Source organism: Anguilla rostrata, chromosome 1 (genome assembly GCF_018555375.3).
Source record: "Anguilla rostrata isolate EN2019 chromosome 1, ASM1855537v3, whole genome shotgun sequence".
Classification (NCBI taxonomy): domain Eukaryota; kingdom Metazoa; phylum Chordata; class Actinopteri; order Anguilliformes; family Anguillidae; genus Anguilla; species Anguilla rostrata.
The window spans coordinates 61447832-61472375 of record NC_057933.1 but is presented as its reverse complement, the minus strand read 5'-3'; the positions used below and the strand labels follow the sequence as shown (position 1 = coordinate 61472375).

The 24544-nt window shown below is 38.7% G+C and overlaps 2 protein-coding genes across 3 annotated transcripts in view; both read left to right on the top strand.

Annotated features, from left to right (window-relative positions):
• Window positions 1-3672, top strand: part of LOC135261092 (protein CBFA2T1-like) — a 29058-nt gene extending 25386 nt beyond the window's left edge. Inside the window, exons 7-11 of one of the 2 annotated variants that reach the window (XM_064347012.1) lie at window positions 73-158; window positions 840-1041; window positions 1217-1285; window positions 1643-1833; window positions 2154-3672. In XM_064347012.1, the coding sequence (XP_064203082.1) occupies window positions 73-158; window positions 840-1041; window positions 1217-1285; window positions 1643-1833; window positions 2154-2471 (866 nt within the window). In that variant the 3' untranslated portion in view covers window positions 2472-3672. Of the gene's footprint in view, window positions 1-72; window positions 168-839; window positions 1042-1216; window positions 1286-1642; window positions 1834-2153 lie in introns of both variants that reach the window. The other variant, XM_064347005.1, reaches the window with a different exon arrangement.
• Window positions 3673-9059: 5387 nt separating this feature from the next.
• On the top strand, window positions 9060-24426 carry LOC135261087 (type 2 phosphatidylinositol 4,5-bisphosphate 4-phosphatase-like). Its single transcript, XM_064346992.1, has 9 exons — window positions 9060-9267; window positions 10877-11025; window positions 13422-13528; window positions 14133-14256; window positions 15256-15308; window positions 17918-18008; window positions 18749-21309; window positions 23506-23604; window positions 24368-24426. The coding sequence occupies exons 1-7, from the start codon at window positions 9162-9164 to the stop codon at window positions 18890-18892; spliced, it is 774 nt and encodes a 257-aa protein (XP_064203062.1). The 5' UTR covers window positions 9060-9161; the 3' UTR covers window positions 18893-21309; window positions 23506-23604; window positions 24368-24426.
• Window positions 24427-24544: the final 118 nt, after the last annotated feature.

The following is a 24544-nucleotide window of genomic DNA, read 5'->3' as shown; positions in this document are numbered from 1 at the left end:
CAACATTGAGATGGAGGCTGCTTTTTAACTCTGGCCTTAGGAATGGAGTCATTACTCCTCTCTTACTCACAGGGATGCATGGAGCACGTCAGGATGGTGTCATCGATCACCGGCTTAATGACAGGGAATGGGTGGAGGAATGGAAGCACCTTGACCATGTAAGAAAAGTAATGAAGCCTTTTTATTACTAAGACTGTAAAATGTGTGTCTGTGTATTGTGTATGTCATGATGCAATGTGTGTCATTATATCAAGTAATTTTAATAAACATATTTTTGTTCGCCTTTATGGATATCAAGATACCCACAGACCCACTGCATATTGTAGGCTTTTTAATCAGAATTTAAGATAAATGCTGATATTTATTTTGTAATCCTGGTTTTATCTTCTAGTCAATCAACATGAGTTTATAGCTTAAGGGCTGACTTGTGTTAACGTAATAGTAAATACGCTTTTGCTGTGATATTGTTACATTTTTTGACCAATTAAAATATGTTGAAATTTGGTTCTGTATATACATAATAGGTTTTATGTATTTAGCTGTCCCCAAAATGAGCAGATATTCGATGCAGCTTCTTTATCTTATGAGTGTGTGTTGCTATGTTTGTTTATGTGTTTTGTCAGTGTCATTTACCAGATAGTGAAAGCTCTCCTCAATGTATTTTGCACATTTGATTTGCCCATCACTGTGAAGGATTGGTGAATACCAAAAAGAAAAGATAAACTTTAAAGGCATTGGTTTTTGACCATTTAAGTGCTATGTTTACATTCCATTTGTGTTAGATGAGTGATACTCTTGGCACAAATGTTTGGAGTGATGCTGGATGTTGCCCCTCGCAGCTGCTGAACTGCATCATGGACATGGTGGAGAAGACACGGCGCTCACTCACCGTTCTCCGACGATGCCAGGAGGTGGACCGAGAGGAGCTGAACTTCTGGATCCGCCGCTACAGCGATGCTGAGGACCAGAAGAAGGGGACAGGCAGCAACAGCGCCCTCTCCAGGCAGCAGAGTCCAATCAGTCATGATGCCACCACACCAGGTACTACATACAGTACGTCACTCTAGAATAGGCTCACTTGGAGAATGATCTGTCAGTAATTACAGGAAATTGCTTATCCCTCGCTAAACACTATATTCAAATCAGTGAGTCATTTATTACTCTAATATGCTTCTCTTCTGTTTTGTTTTGTTTGTTTGTTTGTTTGATTTTAAAGAAATTCACAGGGAGTTATTCCACAGAACAGGGGTGGGATATGTTCCAGAAGACATCTGGAAAAAAGCTGGTGAGAACCATGTGTGTCTTCTCTGCCATATTGTCATACATTATAAGCTGCCTTCATATGTGGCCTAATTCCATGAGGTTAAGGGGAAACCATAGTTTTCTTTTTTTCAATTTTTTTTCTTTCAGAAAAAGGGTTGAATTAATTTTAAAATGCCCTTATTCAGGGTGGTGTACATCAATTCTATTTAAGTACCCTTTAAGGTGTAAGATCACAAATATGTGACCGCAAGGTTCTTAGCTATTTGTTCTAACAATTTTAACTATATGGTTTAACAATCACTACTGGTAATTCAATTATAGAATGGCTTAGAATTTTGAAGAAAACATTTTTAAAAAATGGGAAATTGTCATCTCTCAGAGGAGGCTGTGAATGAGGTGAAGAGGCAGGCCATGTCAGAGCTGCAGAAGGCCGTGTCAGAGGCAGAGCGCAAGGCCCATGAGATGATCAGCCTGGAGAGAGCCAAAATGGAGCGCACGGTGGCTGATGCCAAACGGCAGGCAGCCGAGGAAGCTCTGTCCCTCATTAATCAGCAGGAAGACTCCAGTGAGGTAAGACCTGTCCCTGGACATGCCCCCCCCCAACACATGCATGAACACTATTGATGAAGGACAATGGATCCTGTTCCGTTCCACATTCATTGGCATCAATTCTAACTGCAAAGAGTATGTTTCATGTTGATTCTGTGGCTTATGTAAGATAGGCTTCTGAAGAGCGTAGAGCACACCAAATGGTGTCTTCATGGGCAGGACCATCAAATGTACAGCTATCCCAACTATGTTTATAGTTCATTCACAGGACATAACATGTGTATTAGCTTGATGCATTGTGTAAGTACATGCTCTTCTCCTCCCACCTGCCTCCTGAGTAGAGCTGCTGGAACTGCGGGCGCAAAGCGAGTGAGACCTGCAGCGGCTGCAACGCAGCGCGCTACTGCGGCGCCTTCTGCCAGCACAAGGACTGGGAGAAGCACCACCACATGTGCGGCCAAACTCTGCAGGGCCAGAACCAGGGCCAGAACCAAGGCCAACCGCAGAGCAATGTGCCCGCCTCCATCAGCTCCGCAGCCACGCCCCGCAGTGGCACGGCTAGCCCGGAAAGCCCGCCCTCTACCATGCCCCGCTCCATATCGCCCTGCCCTGTCACACTGGTCACGCCCTCCACCACAGACATCACACCACGTGGATAACCCCTCCCTCTAAATGGTCTCACATTCCTGATGAGATCAAGGAGTTGGAACTTTTACACTACAGTTAGATGCGTCAGACTTGTCTGGGGACTAGGGCTTGCATGTTGAAGGCCAATAATGGGTCATATTGACTTACGGTGAAAAACAATACACAAGGATATTATTTACCTTCTGTTATTGCTGTTGTCATTCTAGCTGTTATTGATATTAGTCTTATATTGTTACTGTTGTTGTTATTTTATATTTATGTTCATGGGAAAAGGTGAATATGTGTAAATACAGCAAAGAGTTGCAGATAAGCAAACTTGACTTTCACCCTGTTCTTTTTTTTAATCAGTAGCTGGGATTACAAACTAGCTGACCTCATTGAAAGACACTTTACAATACCACTAACCAAGAGATGTATGTTGTTAATAGCTAAAATGTTGACAGAATATGGATTACTGTTTTGGAAAAAAAAGTGGAGAGAGTAGGAAAAGGCCTCAAGAGCATGAATTATGTAAAGTGGTTTGATGTTTCACTTGGAAGAAGATTCCAGGGATTACTAATGGAACTGAAACCACTCTTACCTAATTCACAGCTGACTGTCAAGCAGCACAGATCTTCATACTTTTACTTATTCAAGAAATGTATTCAATTCTTTTTGAAGAGAAAAGGAATGAGCAGGACAGGCTCTGAAGATGGCTATACAGCAACAAGAGTATGATTAACAAAAAATATCATAAATAAATTAGGCTTTTGTAGTAACAAAGTAGATAAGCCAGCCATCAGCTGCAGATCTAGTTCAAACTCTGACATTATGATAGGTCAGATGAATATCTTCTGGAAAAAACGGGGGGAAATAAGAAATAAAAAACATGTATTATTTTTATTCCTCAAGAATAATATTTGATATCTGGCCCCTTAATGTCTCTCCTTAAATAATTTTTTTTTTTACCATTTTCATTCCCTATTCTTGTTTCTAAGAAGTCTTTTTTGTGTAAAAACTGTCCTGTGTAGTTTTTTTGATTGTGATTTATTGTCTTTGACAGTTGTGATGCAGAGTAGTGTATCCATGTCAACAAGTTAGTTTCTCTGTTTCCTGCTGTAGATGGTGCAGAGGGAAATTTTGTACCGTGTTTATGCTGCTTTTAATATTTGTATATACAATTTCTCTAGCTCTTTGAATTGAAGAGGGAAATAAATCTTTTGGTTATCCTGATGAGACAAGCTTTTTCTCACAGCTGCTACGTCACCCAGAGGGCTCACTTTTCCTGAGAATTAGCATGCTTTATGGAATGCCAACATTAATGATTTCCAAAAGGAGTGTACAGAAATGTATCTTGCACTGTCTCCAAGACTCCGAAGTTATGGTTCTTTAGACAAACCCGTTTCCTTGATACAAACAAGGTTTCACTGATTTTATTGAGAGCTGTTGCATATCAGTGATTTTCACTGTGATTGTCTCTGAAAAGACAGAAGTCATAAATATGAATAGTTAATATTATTGACATACGATAACACAACTCCTCATACATTTGTCCAAAATTGTGCATTCCTATGAAGGCTGTTACGTATTATGGATTTTGGAGAGAAAGAGTTGAGAGGAGAAACTAATGTTCCAAATGCAGTGGTGGTGATTGACAGCTTTAAAAATGGCTGGGTGCTAGTTTAGACAGTATTACAGAGTAAAACACAGAAGTCAGCCAAAGACAGACATGAAGGACCAAATGTTACTTTGATTGAGTTGAATGAGATGCATTCAAATACAGACCTAGTCATCTACAATTTTTAATTTTATCTTTGGTCATTAGGCAAAACCTGTTTCAGCAATGCTTTTCAAAGCTTGTGAACCCATCAGTCTAGAACCAAAACATTTAACTTAATGTTAGTCTGGAAGGAAACTATTGAAGGGTGTGGAAATGTGCATTTGTGTTTGTGCAATAATATCATGTTAAGATAAATCTGCTGGGTCTACGGGACTTAAACTAATATGTCATGTTACCATTGTAACTGGTGCCACCAATTTGTCTTTCCTTGTTTTCTTGCATGGTCCTTTAGTTTTCCACCAGCTAGATGTCACTATAGCCTCTTTGTCAAACCACTCCTCAGAAAATGATCCCATTTACACCATCTCAGTACTGTCAGTTGATAAAGAAATTGCCACTAATTAAGCACAGACAGTGATTAACAACGATGTATAAAAGCGACGTTTTAGATTCTGTTTTTTTGCTTACTACTGCGGACATGCGATAATATTTTTAAATGTTGTACAGGGAGATGTTAGATTTTATAATAAGCAGTGGGAAATGACCAAGTTAAAAATGTGAGTAGTTATATAACATTTAACTAAAGTTAAAATAAAGTCAAATAAATAAATTTATGATTCAAGTAATTAACTAATTGTGGTCTTCAAAGAAGAACTTAAGTCGAATCAGGTGTCTGAGCGCTGGACTAAAACAAAAACATGCAGGCACATCGGTCCTTAAGATAAGATAAGCCCTCACATAAGACTGGTCACCCCTGCTTTATATGGATGCATTTTTATTTTTACTGAAGCAATACTCATTCCTGGTCCTGGAGAGCCACAGAGCCTGTTGGCTTTTGATTTTTGTTCAGATCAGTGACTGATTCAGACCCATGAAACCAGGTAACTTGAATTTACTGTGTAATTAACTACTTTATATGGTCAGTTTATGTGCTACTCAAGTGCTGAGTAAGGACAAAAGCCAGCAGACCCTGTGACTTTCTAGGACCAGGAGTGAGGACCACTGGGTCAACATTCTCCACAATGTCTTTTGAGCCATGCTCCATAATAGATCAACTAATTGTTTTTATAAACGTCTCAATTAGAAACTCAATTGTATGATTAGTCACTTGACTGTGCAGTTGGCGTGTCTATGGAGACCCCCTGGAAGATAAACATTGAAACACAAGTTTAAACCCATGCAGGTCACATGGTAGAGACAAACTGGTGGCCCAATCATGACCAATTTTTGTTTACGTTTGTAAGGTGTACCTGGATTTTATATTTATTTACAGATGAATTGGATGTTGTTGAAAACATGATTGTGGAGCAGAGTTTGCTCAAAAGGAATTATGACATTAAAAAGTTAGTCGATGGCACCTTTCATGTTTTGAATGGTGCTCATTTATTATTGATTCCACTGGCACATTTTTTTCTGTCACTCAAACAGCACGCTTAAGATAAGTGACAGAGTAGAGCTGTTTTATTAGGGCATAGACCGCAGCATGACAGACTCCACAGGACACACGTTGTGTGGTGATGCCTTAGCGCAGGTAAAGATGCCTTGCAGTACCACTGGTCTTATGAGCGCCGTAAATGGAAGAGAACAATTCTCTACTTGTAGAGTCAACATCAAATGTACGCCATGCTCATTGAATTAAGTCTGCTGTCTTTTCACTGTTCCGAGACACTTGGCTTGCCAGAAAATTGTGACCCTTGGGAATGGAAATATAGCATAGGTGAATTATGGGAGATCATATCCCTTATTATTCCATGTCTGAATCATCATTGCCTAACTTTGTTTGACGTTACCATACTTATACATACAGAAATAAAAAGATAGATGAAAGAATAAAACACTTTCATGCAAACATCTGCTACAGAAGGGGACATCAATTTAGAGTGTGATTAAGAGCAGAGTTACTTGAGCTGTGTCTTTTCTTCAACAAGCTAATGTTATCTTCTGTTGTGTTGTTTGGGTAGGTTTTAAACCTGCGGCAGACCTGTCCCTGTTACACTCAGCTTGAAAGAGATAGCACTTACTCTGAGCAACACAGAGAGCTTTTCTGATTCACAGGCAGGTATGAAGGTGCTAAAAGGCTCACTGTTGACTTTTGATCTCTCTGATAACGTATTTGTACTGTCTGAGATTGTCTGTATCATCTCACTTCCAGTACAGTCTAAATAGAAACTTGTTCCAAAAGAGTGTCTAACAGCTGTTTATGTTTCAAAAGCTGTGATTCCACCTGATGTTACAAAACTGCCATGATGTAACAAATTGTGTGTTTCTGGATAATATGAAGCGTCACATCAGTTAATTACAGAACACTGTGGGTTGAAAACTCACAAAAGGTCTCCTCTCCCCTGCTTTTATTTTGCCACAACCTCTTCAGTGTGAAAAATGTCTCATTCTACCTCTGATAGTGTGCTTACAGCACTAGTAGCTGAACTGACACTGGTCTAGGCAAACCAAATGTGTGTAAGAAACAGGACAAACCAAAATGTACAGCTCATACAGCTGCAGAACCATATCAGTACTGGGTTACAATATAGACCTCATACGCTCGATACACAGCAGTACAGGAACTCTTGTTCTGTTACTTTTTGCTTGTCACTCACACTCAATTAAAATGTACCATTTGTTTTCTTAATGCTTAAATATATATTAAATAAAATATTGACTTCATTTAGTAAAAGGAAAACTTGCCGGTGAAAAATATGACATCAAATATTTCACTATTTTTATTGTTGTGGCAGTGCCACCTGTTGATAATGTTTCAATGCATGTCAGGGAGGACTATATAAAACAGGGTGGTTGACTGATGCATGCTTGTTTTAACAACTTATTTAGGGAAAAACTGTTTTCCATTTGAAGAAATTAATAGTTCATGAGTGGAGTTAAATGCAGACTGAAGGATTCTTTGAGGTTAAGTTTTTGAAGAAAAAAAGATTGAAATTAGTGCAATACTGTACACGATTACTCATATACTTGCCACACGTTAAAGGTCGATGAACACTGGGGCTCCAGCATCATGCATTGTCAACGGACTCTTTTACACACACAATGTCAGGATTGCTTTCCTATTTATTCATTTTTTTATTAATTAAGCTGTAATGTATGATATATAAATCTGTAAATCTTAAGGTAAGATTTGGGTATTGTTGTACTCTTTACTGTGTAATAAATATTGTAATATCTCTGTCCAGACAAGGGTGGTTGGTATTTTCTTGTATGTTTTATTTCAGCTTTTATTTATATCAGTTTTACAATATCCAAAATGAAGGACAAATGTGAGTTGCCAAGGGGCAACATGGGTTTCAAATGTAGTGATGCTCAAGGTCAAGTATCAGATCCAACACTGCACTGGTAAATATGCTAACAGTGTACCACCGCAATGACATCACTGTCGTCATAGAGCTGAAGCACAGCATATTTTGCCAGTCAGATTGATGCATGATGCTAGTTTCCATCATGCTGGATGCTGCAGAATTTTAGTGGAAAGCAACTGATGAGGATCATTTGTCATTTGCAGGCCTGGGAACACATATCAGCCAGGAAAGGATTAATGTTGACTGAAATTCTGACTTCTGGTCTCTCACAACAGTGGTACATGCAAGGAAATAAGAACATGCATCTGTATTAATGTCTTCCTTAATTCTAGTTCCTATGAATTTACTATGACTGTGACATCACAGAGTTTCATGGTTGTGACTCCTTTCTATTTATGCATGTTACTAAATTTTCATTTTGGAGTTTTCCCTTCTCTGAGTGCTATTTAAATACATGGCTTTACTTGTCCATTCCACTTGTCTCAGTCTGACAAGTCATTAGTAAAATGAATAACTATTAAAGAACTAAATTCATTATCCAGCTTCCACTTCAAGAAACATCTTGCTTTTCTGCAGAATCCGAATTTCATTGTTATGAATTGAACTTATACTTTGGCACTGCCGTGGTCCTAACACAGCTTATTAATCAAACAGACTCACTTGATCAGAAGAATTGTGGAGCTTGATTAAAACTGATTAGGACAATTTGCATTTCTTAAAATAGTTTCTTGGGAAAAAGTGAACAAAAAAATGTAAATGAATTCCAGCAAAGTGAGTTGGTATTTGATTCAAAACACATACACACAAGTCTCTACAAGACGTTAATATTTATGAATCCAGTTAATGCTTCTGTGGGATATTTGAATCTTTAATGCTGAAATGTTGTTCTGTCAGGCATGAAATTGTAATTGTTCTCTCCTCTCCATCCTGAGACCCATGTTCGCAATATACCAGCAGAGGTATTTGTAGACAGAACTTCACCTGCTTAGTACCACTCTTCAAACCACTGAAACATCAATTCGCCATACCATTTTTCTTAGAGAATAAAACAAAACAATGTAATGTGTGTATCACTGAACTTTACCGTTCATTGGTGTATAATTTGTTGGAGCTGGAAAGAGACATATTGCCCTCTACTGGTAAGTATGGGTGTGCCGCTTAAATACGAATTGAACGGAGTTTTGCAAATACGGTGTATAAAAACTTCTCATTAACAATTCGGTTGACCACACCATCGTCATTTCCTAGGATGACAACGATGTGAAGACCGTAGGTTGTTGGAGCATTGTGATAATCAGATATTTTTTGCAATATGAACAAATATAACGTGAACTGTAATGGAAAGAAAAGCTTTTAATTTGCGATGGCAACATATGCACTTTCATTTATTTTAAAAGGCAGGCATTTAAAGGCAGTCTAGTCCAACAATGTATTGTACGTGCTTTAACGATCTATGCTGCGTCTCCGCAGCAAGATACTCCACTGTATTACATTTCATACATTTCCCACTGCTGTGCGTGTCTTTAACCCCGCCCCTTAGCTGCTATCCTAGCCGAAGCTTCAGGAGTGCTGTAAAAGATTGGAGGACGCTCATTTCTGTGTTGTTCTGTAGTGCCACCGCTTTCGCTGCGGACATGGCTTCTGATGGCTTGGATGAGCGATCTCCCCTGCTGTCAGAACCAAAATCCGGGAATGCCACACCTACAGCTCCTCCATACCTAGGAGACACCAGTCCCAGAGGTAAAATAGAAGGCAGTGCGTTGCAATGCATCCATAAACGTAACGTTAGCTAAGTTAGCTTAGCGAGCTAGTACTGGCTCCGATTGGTATCTGCAGTATCCACTGGCCCGTTCTCGGGGTGCACAGTGAGATATGGCCTCACTTACAAGTCAGCAAAAGGCCTGCGGAGATTGAGTTGTACGCAAATATTACTCTTGTTATAAATTGGCAGTGCATTGCAGTTCTGCTGCCAAATATGCTACACAAAAAGTGTACTGCTGGATAAACACCACGTCCGTGGAAGTCGGGAAACGGTATTGCTACTGACAGTAATGCTAGAAATAAGCCAGCTAGGGTTATACTTGCTTACTAGCCAAAACCTAGCGAGATTGCTAGCTAACGGCGTTAGTATGACAGCATTGTACTTGCCGAGGCTGTTCTCGCTATATAACTTTGCTAACATTAGGGGAAGACCGATGCTTGCTGTACAAATTTTATCCGACACCGCACTGTACCACATTATTCGCGACCTCGCCCGTTTAGACATGGGCGTTTGTTTTTTAATCGTATGGAATGACAAGTACTTGCTAACGTTGCTTTTTTTCAATTGATGGCAAAAATATGCATGTCCAACTTCTTTATTTTTTTAAATTATTTTTTTTATTTTTAACATAGTTGTCATCACTAAATATGTAATTATGATATGGTGCTGTACATATAGATTTGTGGTACCTTGTTAGATTACAAATAAAAACTGCATCCTGCTTTGAATGTCAATACTGGTTTCCATCGTGAAGAATTTCGTGTGACACAGCTATTGTTGTAAACAAATTGGTTTCACCCCAGCGATTTTATAGCACATTTTAAGGGTTATGATAACAGAATAACAGCACCTGACCACCTGCTTTTCCATTCTTTTGAGCCTCATTTTATGTTGATGACATGGAGTTTGACGACAGTAAAGTAACTGGGTTAACAAGATCAACTGGTCCCTCTTTCTCTTTCTGTCTCCTTAAATTCATTGATATTTCCACTGAGTTCATTTTTTAATGATCATGAGAGAGGTGATACTTGTTGGCATGTAGCCCTATTTTGCTTTTTATTCCAGAATTGGACTATTTTATTGGATTCTTTCTTTGGGTCTGCTTCTTTACAGACTTGAGGCCCTTGATGTTTCTGAGACACAACAGGATTGGGCCTCTCTGCTATGGTAAAGCAGAGCAGTAGAGCCCTGAAACTAAAAACCTACCCAGCAACACAGGGGGGAGAGTCAGTGGGGCTCTAATAATAAATTGGCCCTCTGCCTTTAATTGTCAGGGATTTGCTTCATTTGGGTAGTCAAAGAAATGCTATCATGGATCACTATGCGTAATTTAAGAAATGTTTCAAAGACTCTAGTGGAGTATTGACTTGAGCCACAGTGAACTTGAATCTGAACATGGCAATGGCGATCTGGTAGCTGGTTTAAGGGAAAAACAGCAGTGTCCCACTTGGGACTCTAATCTACAGTCCTTGGTCCACAGTCCATTTACCTCAGCACTAACTTATACTGTTACTACAGATAGGCTATAACATTCTGAGCCCCTTTCTCCCTTCTCCCTACCCCTACCCTGGTTAAATCCTTTCACAGCTGAGCTCCCTCCCCCGTACACAGCAATCGCTAGTCCAGATGCAGGGGGCGTGCCTGTGATTAATTGCCGGGTGTGTCAGTCTCTCATTAACCTGGATGGAAAGCTCCACCAGCACGTGGTCAAGTGCACCATCTGCAATGAAGCCACGGTAAGATTCGGCTGGGGATTGGCCTGGCTACTCTGTTTATTTTTAGCGGTTGTTATCACTATCTGCCACCCCCCATTTCTTGTTAACCTCTGTCTGATTGAGGCCAAGGTGCAAATCCACTAAGAGAGTTAGACTTCATGAACCCCAAAATGGCTGGGTTTAGACACTTACAGATAGATCTCTACCAGTCATAGTGATTTTATATACAATGTCTCTTCATATGGTTCATGCAGCAGCCCCACCCATTATGGCATCACTACAAAAAAACTCCCTGGATTTCAGTGTGAATCTCTGCTTTTGTTCTCTCTCAGATTACTGTTGATGATGAATAAAATGATGACAATTACTTTGTTCTTTATAAATGATAATTTGATAGTTGTTTAGCACATGCTTATATTGGGGGGTGATATAGTTAGAATTTTTACATGTTATTCATGGAAAATTTAGTTATTTATGTTGAGGCTAGGTCCCTCAGTCAAGGATGCAAATGTAGTAACCCCATCAATTTGAACCTTGTTACAAGCAGTTTTTTGACCCATAAGCTACTATTTTGCCCTGGATTACCTGTATATCACCCATGTAGCTGTATATGGCAAGTTCACGAGTCACCTTATTAAACAAAGTGGAGCTCTGCCACTCTCACTGTCCAAATTATTTTTGTCTCCCAAGAGCAAGTGTCCAAATCTTCGGTCTCTGATAACTGTATTAAACTATGTTCCTTTTTGTGTAAACAATGCAAATCTTTCTTCTTGATTAAAAACCATTCAAACAATGATCCAGTTTTACTGACCCAGTCACTGTTCTGTCCAGCATAGTTCACAGGATTTGTCATTTGTGGTTACCCCACCCCTCCAACCCCCCTGGATAAACAAGGCATAAATAAATGCTTGGTCTAGCTGGAGTGATGGATTAAAGTAAGTGCTGTGCTGTCAGAATCCACGCATGCACACAGCAGTGTACAATGAGATCCAAGCTAAGCGACATAATTGAACAATCGTAGCAGGCCCCCACACCTCACGCAGTGCTGTCCTTGTGCTCCGGAATGGTCCGTACAAACGCACTCTGTAATGAAGAAGTGGTAACAACTGTTGTAAATTTACTATGAGATAGCAATTGCCCTTGTTCATCAAGAAACATTGGGATAACATATTTTTTCTTTACTCATAGAACTCCCTACTCTTCAAAATGGCAGAATCAGTTCATCACCGCATGGATAGTTGATTGTGCAGTTGTCATTCTTAGGTTATACCATCAATAAGACGTCAAGACTTTGCTCTTGTTGTTGTTTTTTATTTTTGAATTGGATGGTAACGGATTCTGCTGTGCAGTTAATATTTTTCCTGCTACTGCAGGGCTGTTTGTCTCTGTTATGCCAGATACAGACTATGATTTTAATAGGTTCAAACCATTTCCATGAGCACTATTTCTGTTTATCTGACATAGCTGATCATGTGATTTGCTGATGTCATATCTACTGAAAGAAAGAAGCAAAGCCACTTTGGAGCCATCTTCATTTATCTGATAATCTGTAACCAGCTTCTGCCCCCCACCCTTCCCCCATTGCTAGATACTATAGCTCAACAACAACAGGGCCTATAGGCAAATTTATTTATGCCCAATAGGTTCTGATGCTTAAATGAACAAGCATACTTCTTTTATTTGAACTATCTTTGTTAATTGAATTAGATGCAATGCAGTATTAGTTTTTGTAAAAGAAAATGTTCTGGGCGTTGTTTTTCCATTTTTCTTTTAAAATACATTTCTGAAATTGAAATTGGTAAGCTTCTCTGCATTACAGGGAATATTCACATATTTAAATATGTTGTTACTTTTGTTTATTCTGGTAGTATTCATAAGAAATGTAGCTTTATTAACTTATTGGAGTAAATTGTACCTTATTGAAATACTGTCATGCTCAGCAATACCAGTTTGTAATTTTTGTACAACTGTAATACAGTTCACCTCAAAGAATTTCATTGACAACATAGGCAATGCCTTACAATGAAGTTTGAGAGATTGTGGCAGGTTAAACATTGAAATGGCTGCATATATTCTCTTTCATGAAAAAGTTATATACAGATTATAATTTATGTTTTTTAACACGATTTCTGTTAGAGTTATTTCTATTGTGTCCCACTACACTGTCCTTGTGTCTGGTCTGGGTCATCAGCCAAGACAAATACTTCAGGAATGCTATAGATATGAAGAGGCACTAGTTGTATCCTGTCAACATGACACAACACCCTAATTCACTGGCTCTCTGCTGAATATTGACACACAGTTAAGTGGTGCATTGTGGTGCATAAGCCTGGAATCAATGCTGTAATGATGGCTGTAATGCGGTAGTCCTTTTACGTGTGTAGAATATTAATGACTTCCTGTTTCTTATTGTCTAGCCCATCAAAAACCCACCCACTGGAAAAAAGTATGTGAGATGTCCTTGTAATTGCTTGCTAATTTGTAAAGACACATCCCGGAGGATAGGATGTCCGAGGCCCAACTGGTAAGTGTGATATTCTGTGATTACATCCTCCTTCATTCTCAGGGATACACAGAAAATATGTTTTACACATGGACTCCATGTGGATACACATAGACGTACTGTCATAGTGTGCACTGCAGTACTTACAGACAAGTGTTTAAGTTTTTGCTTTTGCAAGTGAAGGAAAATATGACCATATATATAAATAGTAACCAAAATGGCTGACTCAGTGCTCACATTGAGTGTTCTGTACCTGCATTGTTATATATAAAGTTCCAAAAGTAGAACCTGGATCCATGTTTTTTTATTGTGACTGAAACTCTTTATCCAGGACCATGGGTTGTTAAACAAGGTTAAGACATACTGTGATATATCCATGTGCTAAACTAGAACTCTGCAGCTCCATTCATGCATGTGGGGCACTTCTTCTGGTTTCACACCAACGTATGGATATGTGACAATGTGTTCTAACCATGTATTGAATACCCTGGTAAGAAACAGGAAGAGTTGCTGTGTGCGGCTGTGCTCAGTTTCTTAATGGTTAAAGATACGACGTCTGAAGCCATCACATGATCAGCAGGCATTGTAACATCATTGTGCCATTTCTTCTCTCCCGCTCCTGCAGCAGACGTGTCATCAACTTGAGTCCTGTGATGGTGATCCCAGAGGAGCAGCCAGCCCAGCCAGCCCTGCCCATCCAGCCTGAGGGCATGCGTGTTGTCTGTGGACACTGTGGGAACACATTCCTGGTATATGGCCCCCGGCCTGCCTGTTGAATAGCGCACCACGTGGGCATACCCTTTAGGCCACTCAGATGTGGGAATGTGTTGTTCAGAATTGAATTGTGAATGCCTCTTTAATTCCAATTCATTTTTTAAAAATTTGAATGGAAGCAAACAGGATGCCAAATTTGATTTTGAATTTGAAGTAAAGGAAGCAGAATTAAAATTCAGCAAACGTCAATGCATTCATATGCATTGGTGTAGTGTTTTACAGTAAGGATTTATACACATGAAACACATGAAATAACCAAATATTGTTATAAATTTTAATTAATGGTTTGATTATGACTGCGTAGAGTATGTTCGTGCTGATGAAAAAATACACATATATTTTTTGATATGTCATATCAATTCAATAAATAAGCAATGCCTCAAGTGTCTGTAAAACATTCCGTTGGAAATGAAAGGGACTGTGGGTTTAAATATAAAACAAAATTCTCTGTATGAGGTCTAGAACATGATAAAACAGCATTAATTTTGGTAATCTAGTTGGTACTAAGGTTAAAATGAAAAGCAATATTACTTGTTATTCTACACAAGGAAATAGATGGGAATCATTTCTTGAAATGAATGATGTAATTGTTGGTACTTTTGTGGTAACTTGTATGTCAGATGTAATGAAGTTCTCTTGTGTGACTGAGTGGAATTTCTTTGAATGGTAATAAATTATATTCCACTTCCTGTCATTCCAATTCAACATTCAAATTCCTGTAGGGTGTGGCCAATTCAATTCAAATTTGAACCCATGAATGAAATGAGAAAAATTAAGTCCCCCACTTTTAGAGTCGCAATTCAGCAAAATGCAAAGAACCCTTGGGCTTCATTCTCCTGGAGTAGTCTCGCAAACAGAGTTTGTAGTCAGATCGGCTGCAGACTTGTGTTGAAACCAGTGTCAGTGACCTGAAACCTGAACCGTGCTACTCTTTCTCTCTTTCAACACTAATTGATCTATGCTTTTCCTTACAGTGGATGGAGCTCAGATTTAACACATTGGCCAAGTGTCCACACTGCAAAAAAATGTAAGACCCTAAAGTATGGAATTCTCATTTGTGTGTGTGTGTGTGTGTGTGTGTGTGTTTGAGTTCATGTGTATGTGATCACTCATTAAAATCCATTTCAGTCAGACATGACTGAAAATTGTAAGAAATTACGAATTAACTAACTAATTCTTGTTAAAATCAGCCATGCAATAAGACAAAGTTACATTACTAATCACATTTTTCTAATTCCCCAGGGATTTCCATCATTCCAGCACTAAGTGTGCTTCATGCAAACAAAAGCCTTAATTATGATTAAGTCAGGATGTTAGTTATGATGGATAATCCTGGGGCTAGAAAATAATGCAATCATTGTGTGTCAGTGCCTTGGAGGTGTGGCTTATGCTTATTTCCTCAAGCTCCAAACAGTTTCTTCAAATTGTTTTGTGCAAGCAACAAGTACAGTTAAAATAATGGTTGCCATTTTGCAATGAATAGTTTTTTTTTTACTTGATGGCTTACTGATTATTTTGATGAATATGCTGTAGTGTATAATGAGGGCTCAACTCTGTATTAATTACTTTAAAATTAATTTCCTAGTTTTATTCTGCGAGAAATGTATATCTCTAACAAAGTAAGTTAGATGTCAATAGGTCGCTACATCAGTGGTTTTTGTTTTGTTTTCACTTTTATCAATGACTTGAATCAACTGGTTGGTTGTGAATTGTTGATTCCTCCTGTCTGTGTCATCACTTTATTACGTGCATTTCATTAATCTCCATTTCATTTTGGCTCCCAAACTCTATAGATACTAAAATTATGATAGGATTGAAATGACTGTTTGTACCGTATACTAAAAATATTGGATCTGTTGGAACCATTATGTCATTTGCTCATCTATATGTTATTTGTGTGCACTTATACAGTGCTTTTGAACATTGGGTGGTGTATAGGGGTACAGGTTCACTTAAGGTGAGACCACGTGAAGCAAAAACAGGGTGTTGCTTAATGTGAGAAGCACTGAGTTTTTGACAATGCTTGCGTGCCTGCATGGATACGTGTGACTGTGTTTTGCCCGTCTGTCATGCAATGAATGAATAGTTTGGCAAGACTACTTAATCTGTGGATTACTCAAACCAAATGGACATGATATTGGGGTGATAAAATAAATGGACTGCTTAGATTCAAAGCAAATAAATTGATAGTACATGTTTGTTTTGTTTGCATGTGTCTGAAACAAAAGAAACCCTTTAACAACCCCTTTGTGGCTTTTTAAGTGTAGCAGAAACTTACTATTTTTTCCAATTTTTACTAAAATAATTAATCTTAGTTGAGGTTGTTGGTACTGAGGGAGCAGGACCACTGGATGGTAAAATGCATATATAATATGGAAGTGACCTATTGTAGATGTGCAGGGAGCTAAAAAATAAAAACTGACGTATGTATGAAAAAGGCCCAGAGCCTGGAATGGGGAGAGATTAATTTGTCTGAGCCTGCCAATGTGATAGTTCTCCACAAGATTTTTCTCCACTCTGGTCACATGTGAGATCTGACATGTGAAGGGATATCAGGTGATTCGACTAAGAGTTGTTCCAGTGATGTGTGAACATAGGCTTGTTCAGCTGACAAGAGGCACCAATCAGAGGGCTTAACCTCACAGTTCAAGTTCAGTTCATCAACTCATCACCCTGAATCTATCCTGAAAAAACAGATTCCTGTATACCTGTTGCCAGCTATGGTGTTGCTGCCATTGCATGAGCCGGGGACAAGGCCGGGGGAAGTTTGGGGGAGCTGAGTTGGGGGGAGCTGCACTTCAACCACACGTCAAACTATTCACATGTGGTCGAAGTGCAGATTCGGCTTTTATTATTTTAATATTTTTATAATTTGATTTCACAATGTAGAAATTATGGTGCCTTTTATGCCATAATTTATTTTGGACAAATAGCTTCACATGCGGTTCTGATTAGACAGGTGTGTTCTAGTCTTAATCTTAGGCCTTTGATTACCTTTGGAGTTATTGATGTTTGTCAACATGAGGACCAGAGTTGTGCCAATGAAAGTCAAGGAAGCCATTATGAGGCTGAGAAGAATAAAACAACAGTAAAAAGAATCCTAATAAAACAAGCTTTACTGCTTGGACCCCTGATTATGTCTTTGTCCCAAACATTATGGAGCTCACTGTATTTATGTTATGTACATCATCCATGAAAATGATGCTAAGCAAATAATTTAAGTAAACAATTATATAGAGTGTTTAATGTTTATAATGAGTGTTCATGGTTGGAAAGTTAAGCTGAATTTCAGAAGAATGCTAGTAAGCTAGCCCGCTTGTTCTGATGAGAGAGACAGCCACTGATTGCTAGCTAGTTATCTGCTCATTACCATATCTGTCCACTCCAGATGGAGTTTTACTTCCCGCTGTGAAGAGTTAATATGGAAAGAAGAAACCACATATAAAACATGGTCATAAATGAGATGTTGGAATGAATATTTTCAGTTCTGTGAAGCCAGTTCACATTGTAGAATTGACAGATCACACTAAGTGCGTGTAAAGATAGTACCTTTTTAGCTTACCCCACTAAGAATCAAATCAACTTTTAAAGGTACTTGTGTGTTCAGTTGGATCTGATTACTGTTCTTTATTCCAGATCTTCCGTTGGCAGTGCCCTCCCACGAAGGCGCTGTTGTGCCTACATCACTGTTGGCATGATCTGCATCTTCATTGGTGTTGGCTTAACTGTAAGTACTCACCAACAGTCCCCGGGTATACAAGACTGTCCCTCATCCTGCTCCCAAAAATTACTGAGGATTCTAACATTCTTAGGATATACACACTTTAAATCAAATAGTTCTACCCCACAGATTTCCCATTGATGTGCCTGTACCATTTATCAATACAGATGTTAGGACATAAAATAAAGTAGTACAAAGCAATATTTTCAGACAATCCACAAAACTAATATGGACAGAAAGATGGTCAGCCATTGAAGATTCAAGATTTTAGTAGCCTTGTAGTTGACCCTAATGCTACCCGAGTTTTTGCTATGACTCTGTAGTATTGTGGGTTTTGTGCTCAGTCTGGTCCTTCCATATCATTAAGCTATTTCAGACTACTGAAATTATCATTTGCGGTGGCACAGGTGTTGTGTTGTGAGTCTGAGTCCCAGGTTAGAAACCCTTTATACCCTCGAGCATGGTACCTAACCCGTGCTGCTTCTATGAATATCCAGCCCTATAAAAGAACACTATGTAAAATTGTATCTGAGATGAGTCATCCTGGTTATGGCCATCTGCCAAGCAAATGAGCAGTGTGAAGTAAAAGCATCCGTCAGTCTGTGAACCATTCGTACCAACTGCAAAGCTTCCAATAAAGATATAGCTCTGGTCAAGCTACATTGTTTTACTTATAAGCTAGTTCTGGTGAGAACATGTCCTCTGATGTTTCCTAACTTTTCTTACTACATGTTCCTCTCTGCAAGGTGGGAACCCAGGACTTTGCAAGACGTTACCACGCCACTTACGTGTCTTGGGCTTTTGCATATCTCCTGGGTCTGATCTGTCTGGTACGGGCCTGTTACTGGGGAGTCATTAAAGTTAGCTATCCAGAAAACAGCTTTGCATAGACTGCATGTCTGTCAAGCACAGGCAATCGTGTATTGTTCATTTTATTTGGATTCTGCTTAGGGTCTGCCTATGCTGGTCTTCAAGACAGCAGTCTTGATTTAAATAATGAAATCAATACAGCAATTCTGTAATTAAATAGTACAGTGATCTGATAGTATTCTTCTGGGTGGGTATATCTGCTGGATTTCCCTCTTGAGGGCAAGTATTTGCCACAAATGGATATTTACATGTTTTAAGTGCTGTTGTTACAGAGTATACCAAAAGAGTTAATCTTTTTAAACACAATTGCTCATTGCACAAGTGTTATGCAGTAATTTTGTTCTGCTGCTAGAGTATTCAGCTGTTAGCAGCTGAAAATGTGTTAATGGTAAATGGTCGAAATTTCCTTATTTTAAATAATTCCAATAATTATTTAAGAAATTGAACAAAACTGACCTTGACATTTGTTCAGTACTTTTCTGCCATTGTCAGTATACTTGCCATACGCCTTTATTAGCCTTTTAGAAACTGACATTTTAAAGATCCTCTGCACATTCATGTCTTATATTGGCTAATTAAAAGGTGAAAAATTGTGTGTGCATGATTTTATTTTACACCATTTTATGCATTTTCCAGCACTTACTGTTTAAGTGTTTTGGCATCTTTGTTCTCCCTGTTTATAGTGTATGTCAGTCCTTTCTCCTCAGAACTCTGTGAAACTTTGATAGTATTGCAGAAGTTCAGTGTTCCTCTGAGAAAAAGGGCACAGCTAATCTTCTGAATGTGTAGACCCAAACTCTTTGTACACACATACATACTGATGTTGTTGGGTGAGTTGGAGTATACCTTGTGTCTTTTTAAAATAATAATTTATCAATAAAACTTTAAAATGATTAACTCCTTATTTGTGCCTGTCATGATTCAACATGTTATGGGTATCTGCTGATGGTTAAAATAAGTTAGATGTTATAACAGTACAGCTGTGAGACATAGTTGGGCACTTGGGCTTTTAACTAGATGGTTGCAGGTGCAGTTCCTAGGTGGGGCAGTGCAGCAGTAAATATGAAGGTGCCAGATTTATGATTTTTACATTGAGTGTCTAAATCAAATGATGTCATATTTATATAGAAAATTATATTTACTTCAAAATTATATTATTTGATCACAAAAGTACTGAATCTCATTGTGCAGACCATACCCTGTTCCAAACTGTAGACACTGTTGCAAACAATGGCCTTTTTTGCAGCAAAGTCAAATTCTGGAGGATGTCAACAGTAATTGGAGAACTGTTACACCACTGAAAAAATAAAATTGATTAACCAGCTCCATGAACGTGTTGCCTGAAGGTGTAAATTATTAAAAGGATGAGCAGTTTGAAGAACAACCTAAGTGTGGGGTCATGAAAATGGATATACTCATTTCATTGTATTTATTATACAAGAAAAAAGAAATTTATACACCAACAAATGGTTGTAAGAAAACGTTGGCCCTACTCAGCAGAATTACTGGTTTCCACTTTGCAGAGGGTTCCTGTAAAGGAGAATGAAGGATTAAGGAAGGAGAGAATGGAGCGAATAGATAAATAGAATATAAGACTCGTTTCCATAATATGAAGGTATTAAGTCAACATGAATGTCTATCCCTCGTGTGCAATAGAACCCTCTTGTGGCATGAAAAATGAACTGTTTTCCTGAGCAAGTGGATACTGACCTGTTCTTTGGCACTTGGTGGCAAGTGCACGGTAAACTTAATGTTACACCTTCGCGAAAGTTAAGCCTAAAAATTATTAATGATGACTGATATAGTTATTATACATAGTCAGAGGTTAAAATGGGGAAATAACTATCTAAGATAAGTGATTACTCTAGGCTACTCATTTATTCAACGCCTGGGGAAGCTGCAACCCTGGTATTCAAACGCGTAACTTAGGTAGCCTAGAATTCAGTGCTGGAAATAGGCAGGGTGTATGTATATTGCTAAATAATAAATAAAATGTGGACATTAACATATGGCTGATTTGTCATAAAATCTGTTTTACCTTAAGCACCAAAAGCTGTTTCCTATATTTTGTTTTATGCATGGTTAATCTGAAAGAGGTTATTGTATTGAATATTTATAGACACAAGCTTGCATCACGAACTCCGATGTGTTTGGAATTCATGGCTAATTAGATTTAACGTTACAGCATCACGGACAAAACTGCAAACGTATCCCAGATTTTACAGCGGAGGCAAGCAAGCGTCACGAGTTCAAATCCCAACGGCGTGTAGTTTTCTGGGGCAGGAGGACTGGCGGAGCTCACCGCATCCCTGTGGAGAGCTAGGGGGAGGCGGTGTGACTGGGAAAGGACCAGGATCACATGAGATCACTGTGAGAATCTGTCGTATGACATGCAGTAAAAAATCTTTGGCTGATAGCGCTACATATTACATACAAGGTATGCGAGCTAATTGGCAAAACATTTCCTCGATCGATAGGCTGCTGCTAGGTATCCAGATAGCAAGCTAATTGGCATTAACAAACTAGCTAGTAGCATAACAGGTTATTCGGAAATGTAAAAAGTTAGCTAGAACGGGGCCCGCCCCTTCTCTTCGTTCGGTTTGGGATGACATTATCGAAGTTTGCTGCTGTGGCTTAAAATAGAACTATTGCAAGCTAGCAATGCTGGAAAGTAAAATATTTCAAATATTGTTAGCTGTGTATGTTACTTAGAGAAGATTACAATACATACATGTGGTGATCTAGTTTAGCTAGCAGGCGATGCCTCTGAATAACGTTACGTGGTGGAGCGTACGAGCTAATGAGCAAACGTTATAGCCACACAATCTGTGAATGTCTAGCAAATATCAGTTGCCGTGTTATTTAACGGTTATTTGACAACAGATTGCAAGATAACGTTAGTCTAGCTGATAAGAACTAGATTGTCGGTTTGTTTAGCTGCCGAGCGCTATCCTGGATTGCCTATCGTGCATCTAGCTAGCTACGACTGGGTTTAGCAGATCTGTTTTACGGTTGCGGTAGTTCAATACACGGCCAAACGCTATTTAAACATTTTAACTTTTGACGTTAGCAGTAATTAACTTTAGCTTGTTTGATAGCAAGCCGCTGCCAATGCCCAGTGAACCTTGAGTTAGATGCTAGATACTGCCCTGTGCTTCAAAGCCACAGACTCGTATAATTTATTAATTTGCTACATACATGGCTATTTAAATTATTGTGGTTTATCATGGCTTGGCACCGAACAGTTAACACATTACTTTACGTCCCACTCATTGTCACTCACAAAATTCCATTTCCGTGTAAACTTTTTGCGTGAATGTCTTTACATGGTTTTTAATTCTAGACGGTCTTTACCACCCTAAAGTACTGTAGGGTCGTGTTACAAATAGCCAGCTCTATTTTGCTTGCAAGAGAAATTTTGCACTTGGTACTTGGAATTTATTTTGGCTTGAGGCTATTCGTCTATAGGTACATCTCAGTGCCAGCATTCAAACATTAAATGGCCACATCGATTTTTGTAAATTAACAATGACCTTACGGATTTTTTAAAAATCAGGGCGTGCATTCAATTTGACACTTGCGTAAATTCGAGGTCCGGTCAATTTCAGTGAAGCGTGACTGCACCTGTGAATACTGACTTGACATTATTCCATTCGTGACGGACGAAGTGAAATGCCCATAAGCAGGTAAAATGAACATGTTTCTGCAATTCATACTTTTGCGGTTTAAGTTCTAACGTTAATTTGTCACCACGCTGCTTGTTATATGCTTTGTGATGCTCATGTTTTTTTTACTTACTATCTTGTTAGCGCTCCTGAATGGGCACTAAACGCATGTAGGTTTGCTGCATGGGTCACAGTCGATTTTGACTTGAAAGCAAAGTTATCTTGCTAGTCAATTTAAAATCTCAGTTGGAATTGAATGCACATGTTTGGCTTTAAACGGAAAATCGGGGCGTGTACATATTAGTTGACACAAACATTCAATTGAATGACGAAATGTAGCCGCATTACATTTAAAACTAACAAGCTAGCCAAGTAGAACCCAAGTTTTGCAAGTGGCTTGTTTTGCATATCCATTTCAATGCGCATGACTTCGTGCTTGGACAAAATAGTCCATCCGTCTCCTCCACCAGAGGATAAAATGGGTGGGTGTTGACTTTTTGATTGACACTTAAGTCACATTTCAAAGAAAAAAAACGGACCTCAAAATGGCAACGCAAGTATTGAATGAAAACACGGTACGACTTTATAAGATTCAATTCAGTCGACTCGTTTGTTAATTCATGTGTTGGTGTCAAAATTCGACCATGTTATCGTTTATTCGTTTAATGTCAATGAGTTTTTCTAATTGGATGTGAACATTTATTAATACATTTTTCATAATTCGACTAATCCAGGTGTTCAGTTAAACACCCTCGACGTGGTTAATCCATGCAATACATTTTAAAAAATTGGATGTGTTCGTTTGTCAGTTCTGTTTGTCATAAATAGCTGTTTGGACACCTAGCATAACCAATATCAAGCTGGCGAGGGTAATGTTTCCAAATGCTGGGGTTATCACGGGGATTGGGGCATATCTAACTTAACGTATAACTAGTACAGTGTAATATAACATTACGTATGTAACTTAGGCTATATTTGTCAGGGGAAAATGGAAGTGTCAAGAAGAAGGATCTACAACAAGCACCTCCAGCCAGCAAGGCCTCTGCGTCGCTTGAATATTGATCCTGGTAATTGGGTTGTTTTATTTTTCAGTGTCTATTAGGCTATTTAGCCATTAATGACAGCCTATTCCACTGTTTATAATGTATGACGGTCCGTGTTGGAGAGTAGTTTAACTGCTTGTAGGTAAACTAGTAGTTTAATTACATTTGAGGCATTTTGATGGTAGTTCAACTATATTCAAATTTGTGTTGTGGTTGTAGTAAGTTGTATTGAGGTGTATTTAACTACAGCAACAACCACCTTTTGGCCACACATTTTTTCCAAACAACTTTTGACAAAAACTGCCTCCTCCCTCTCTCTTCCCTGTAATCCTGATGGGTAAGAAGCACTCCGCTTCACTATAGTTGCCAGTCATCAACTGCCAGTTGCCACACATTACTCATTGCTGGTTCTCCACACCGAGTTAAATAGAGGTTTTTGCCATGTGCAAAAAAAAGGCATTGCTCCCACAGGCATCATGTCTGGGGAACACAATATTGATCATTTTTTTGGTAGTCCCCCCCCCCCCCCAAAGTAGTTTGAACTACATTTTTTTGTGTAATTGTAGTTTTGCAAGCTACATTTCTCTTCATGGTAGCTTGGCTGTACTACTTTCAGTGTGAAGTAATTGGTAGTTTATATAACTATGCTTTCAGTTTCCACAATGCTGATGAAAGTACATCCTGAGGTATGAATAAGCTATACTTCTGCAGTGGTGAAAAAAATAATGTAATATGTACCTTCAAGTTTATTTTTGATGTTTACTTAATATTTGTTTTGCTTATTCAGAACCTCGAAGAAATGTTGAAATTGAGACATATACATGCTCACACACAGAGGACAAACCAGTAAGTTATTTTTATTGTTGATTTCCTTTTGAATGTGAACATTTGAATTATGTGCTAGGGAAGACTTGAAGCAGCGTGCTATAAACCTTTCACCATAAGAAAGACTAGCCCAGAGAGC

Coding starts and splice junctions, on each gene's coding strand:
- LOC135261087 (XM_064346992.1), top strand. CDS start 9,162: ATGGCTTCTGATGGCTTGGATGAGCGATCTCCCCTGCTGTCAGAACCA. Junction 9,268..10,876: donor AGGAGACACCAGTCCCAGAG/GTAAAATAGAAG, acceptor ATCCTTTCACAG/CTGAGCTCCCTCCCCCGTAC. Junction 11,026..13,421: donor CCATCTGCAATGAAGCCACG/GTAAGATTCGGC, acceptor CTTATTGTCTAG/CCCATCAAAAACCCACCCAC.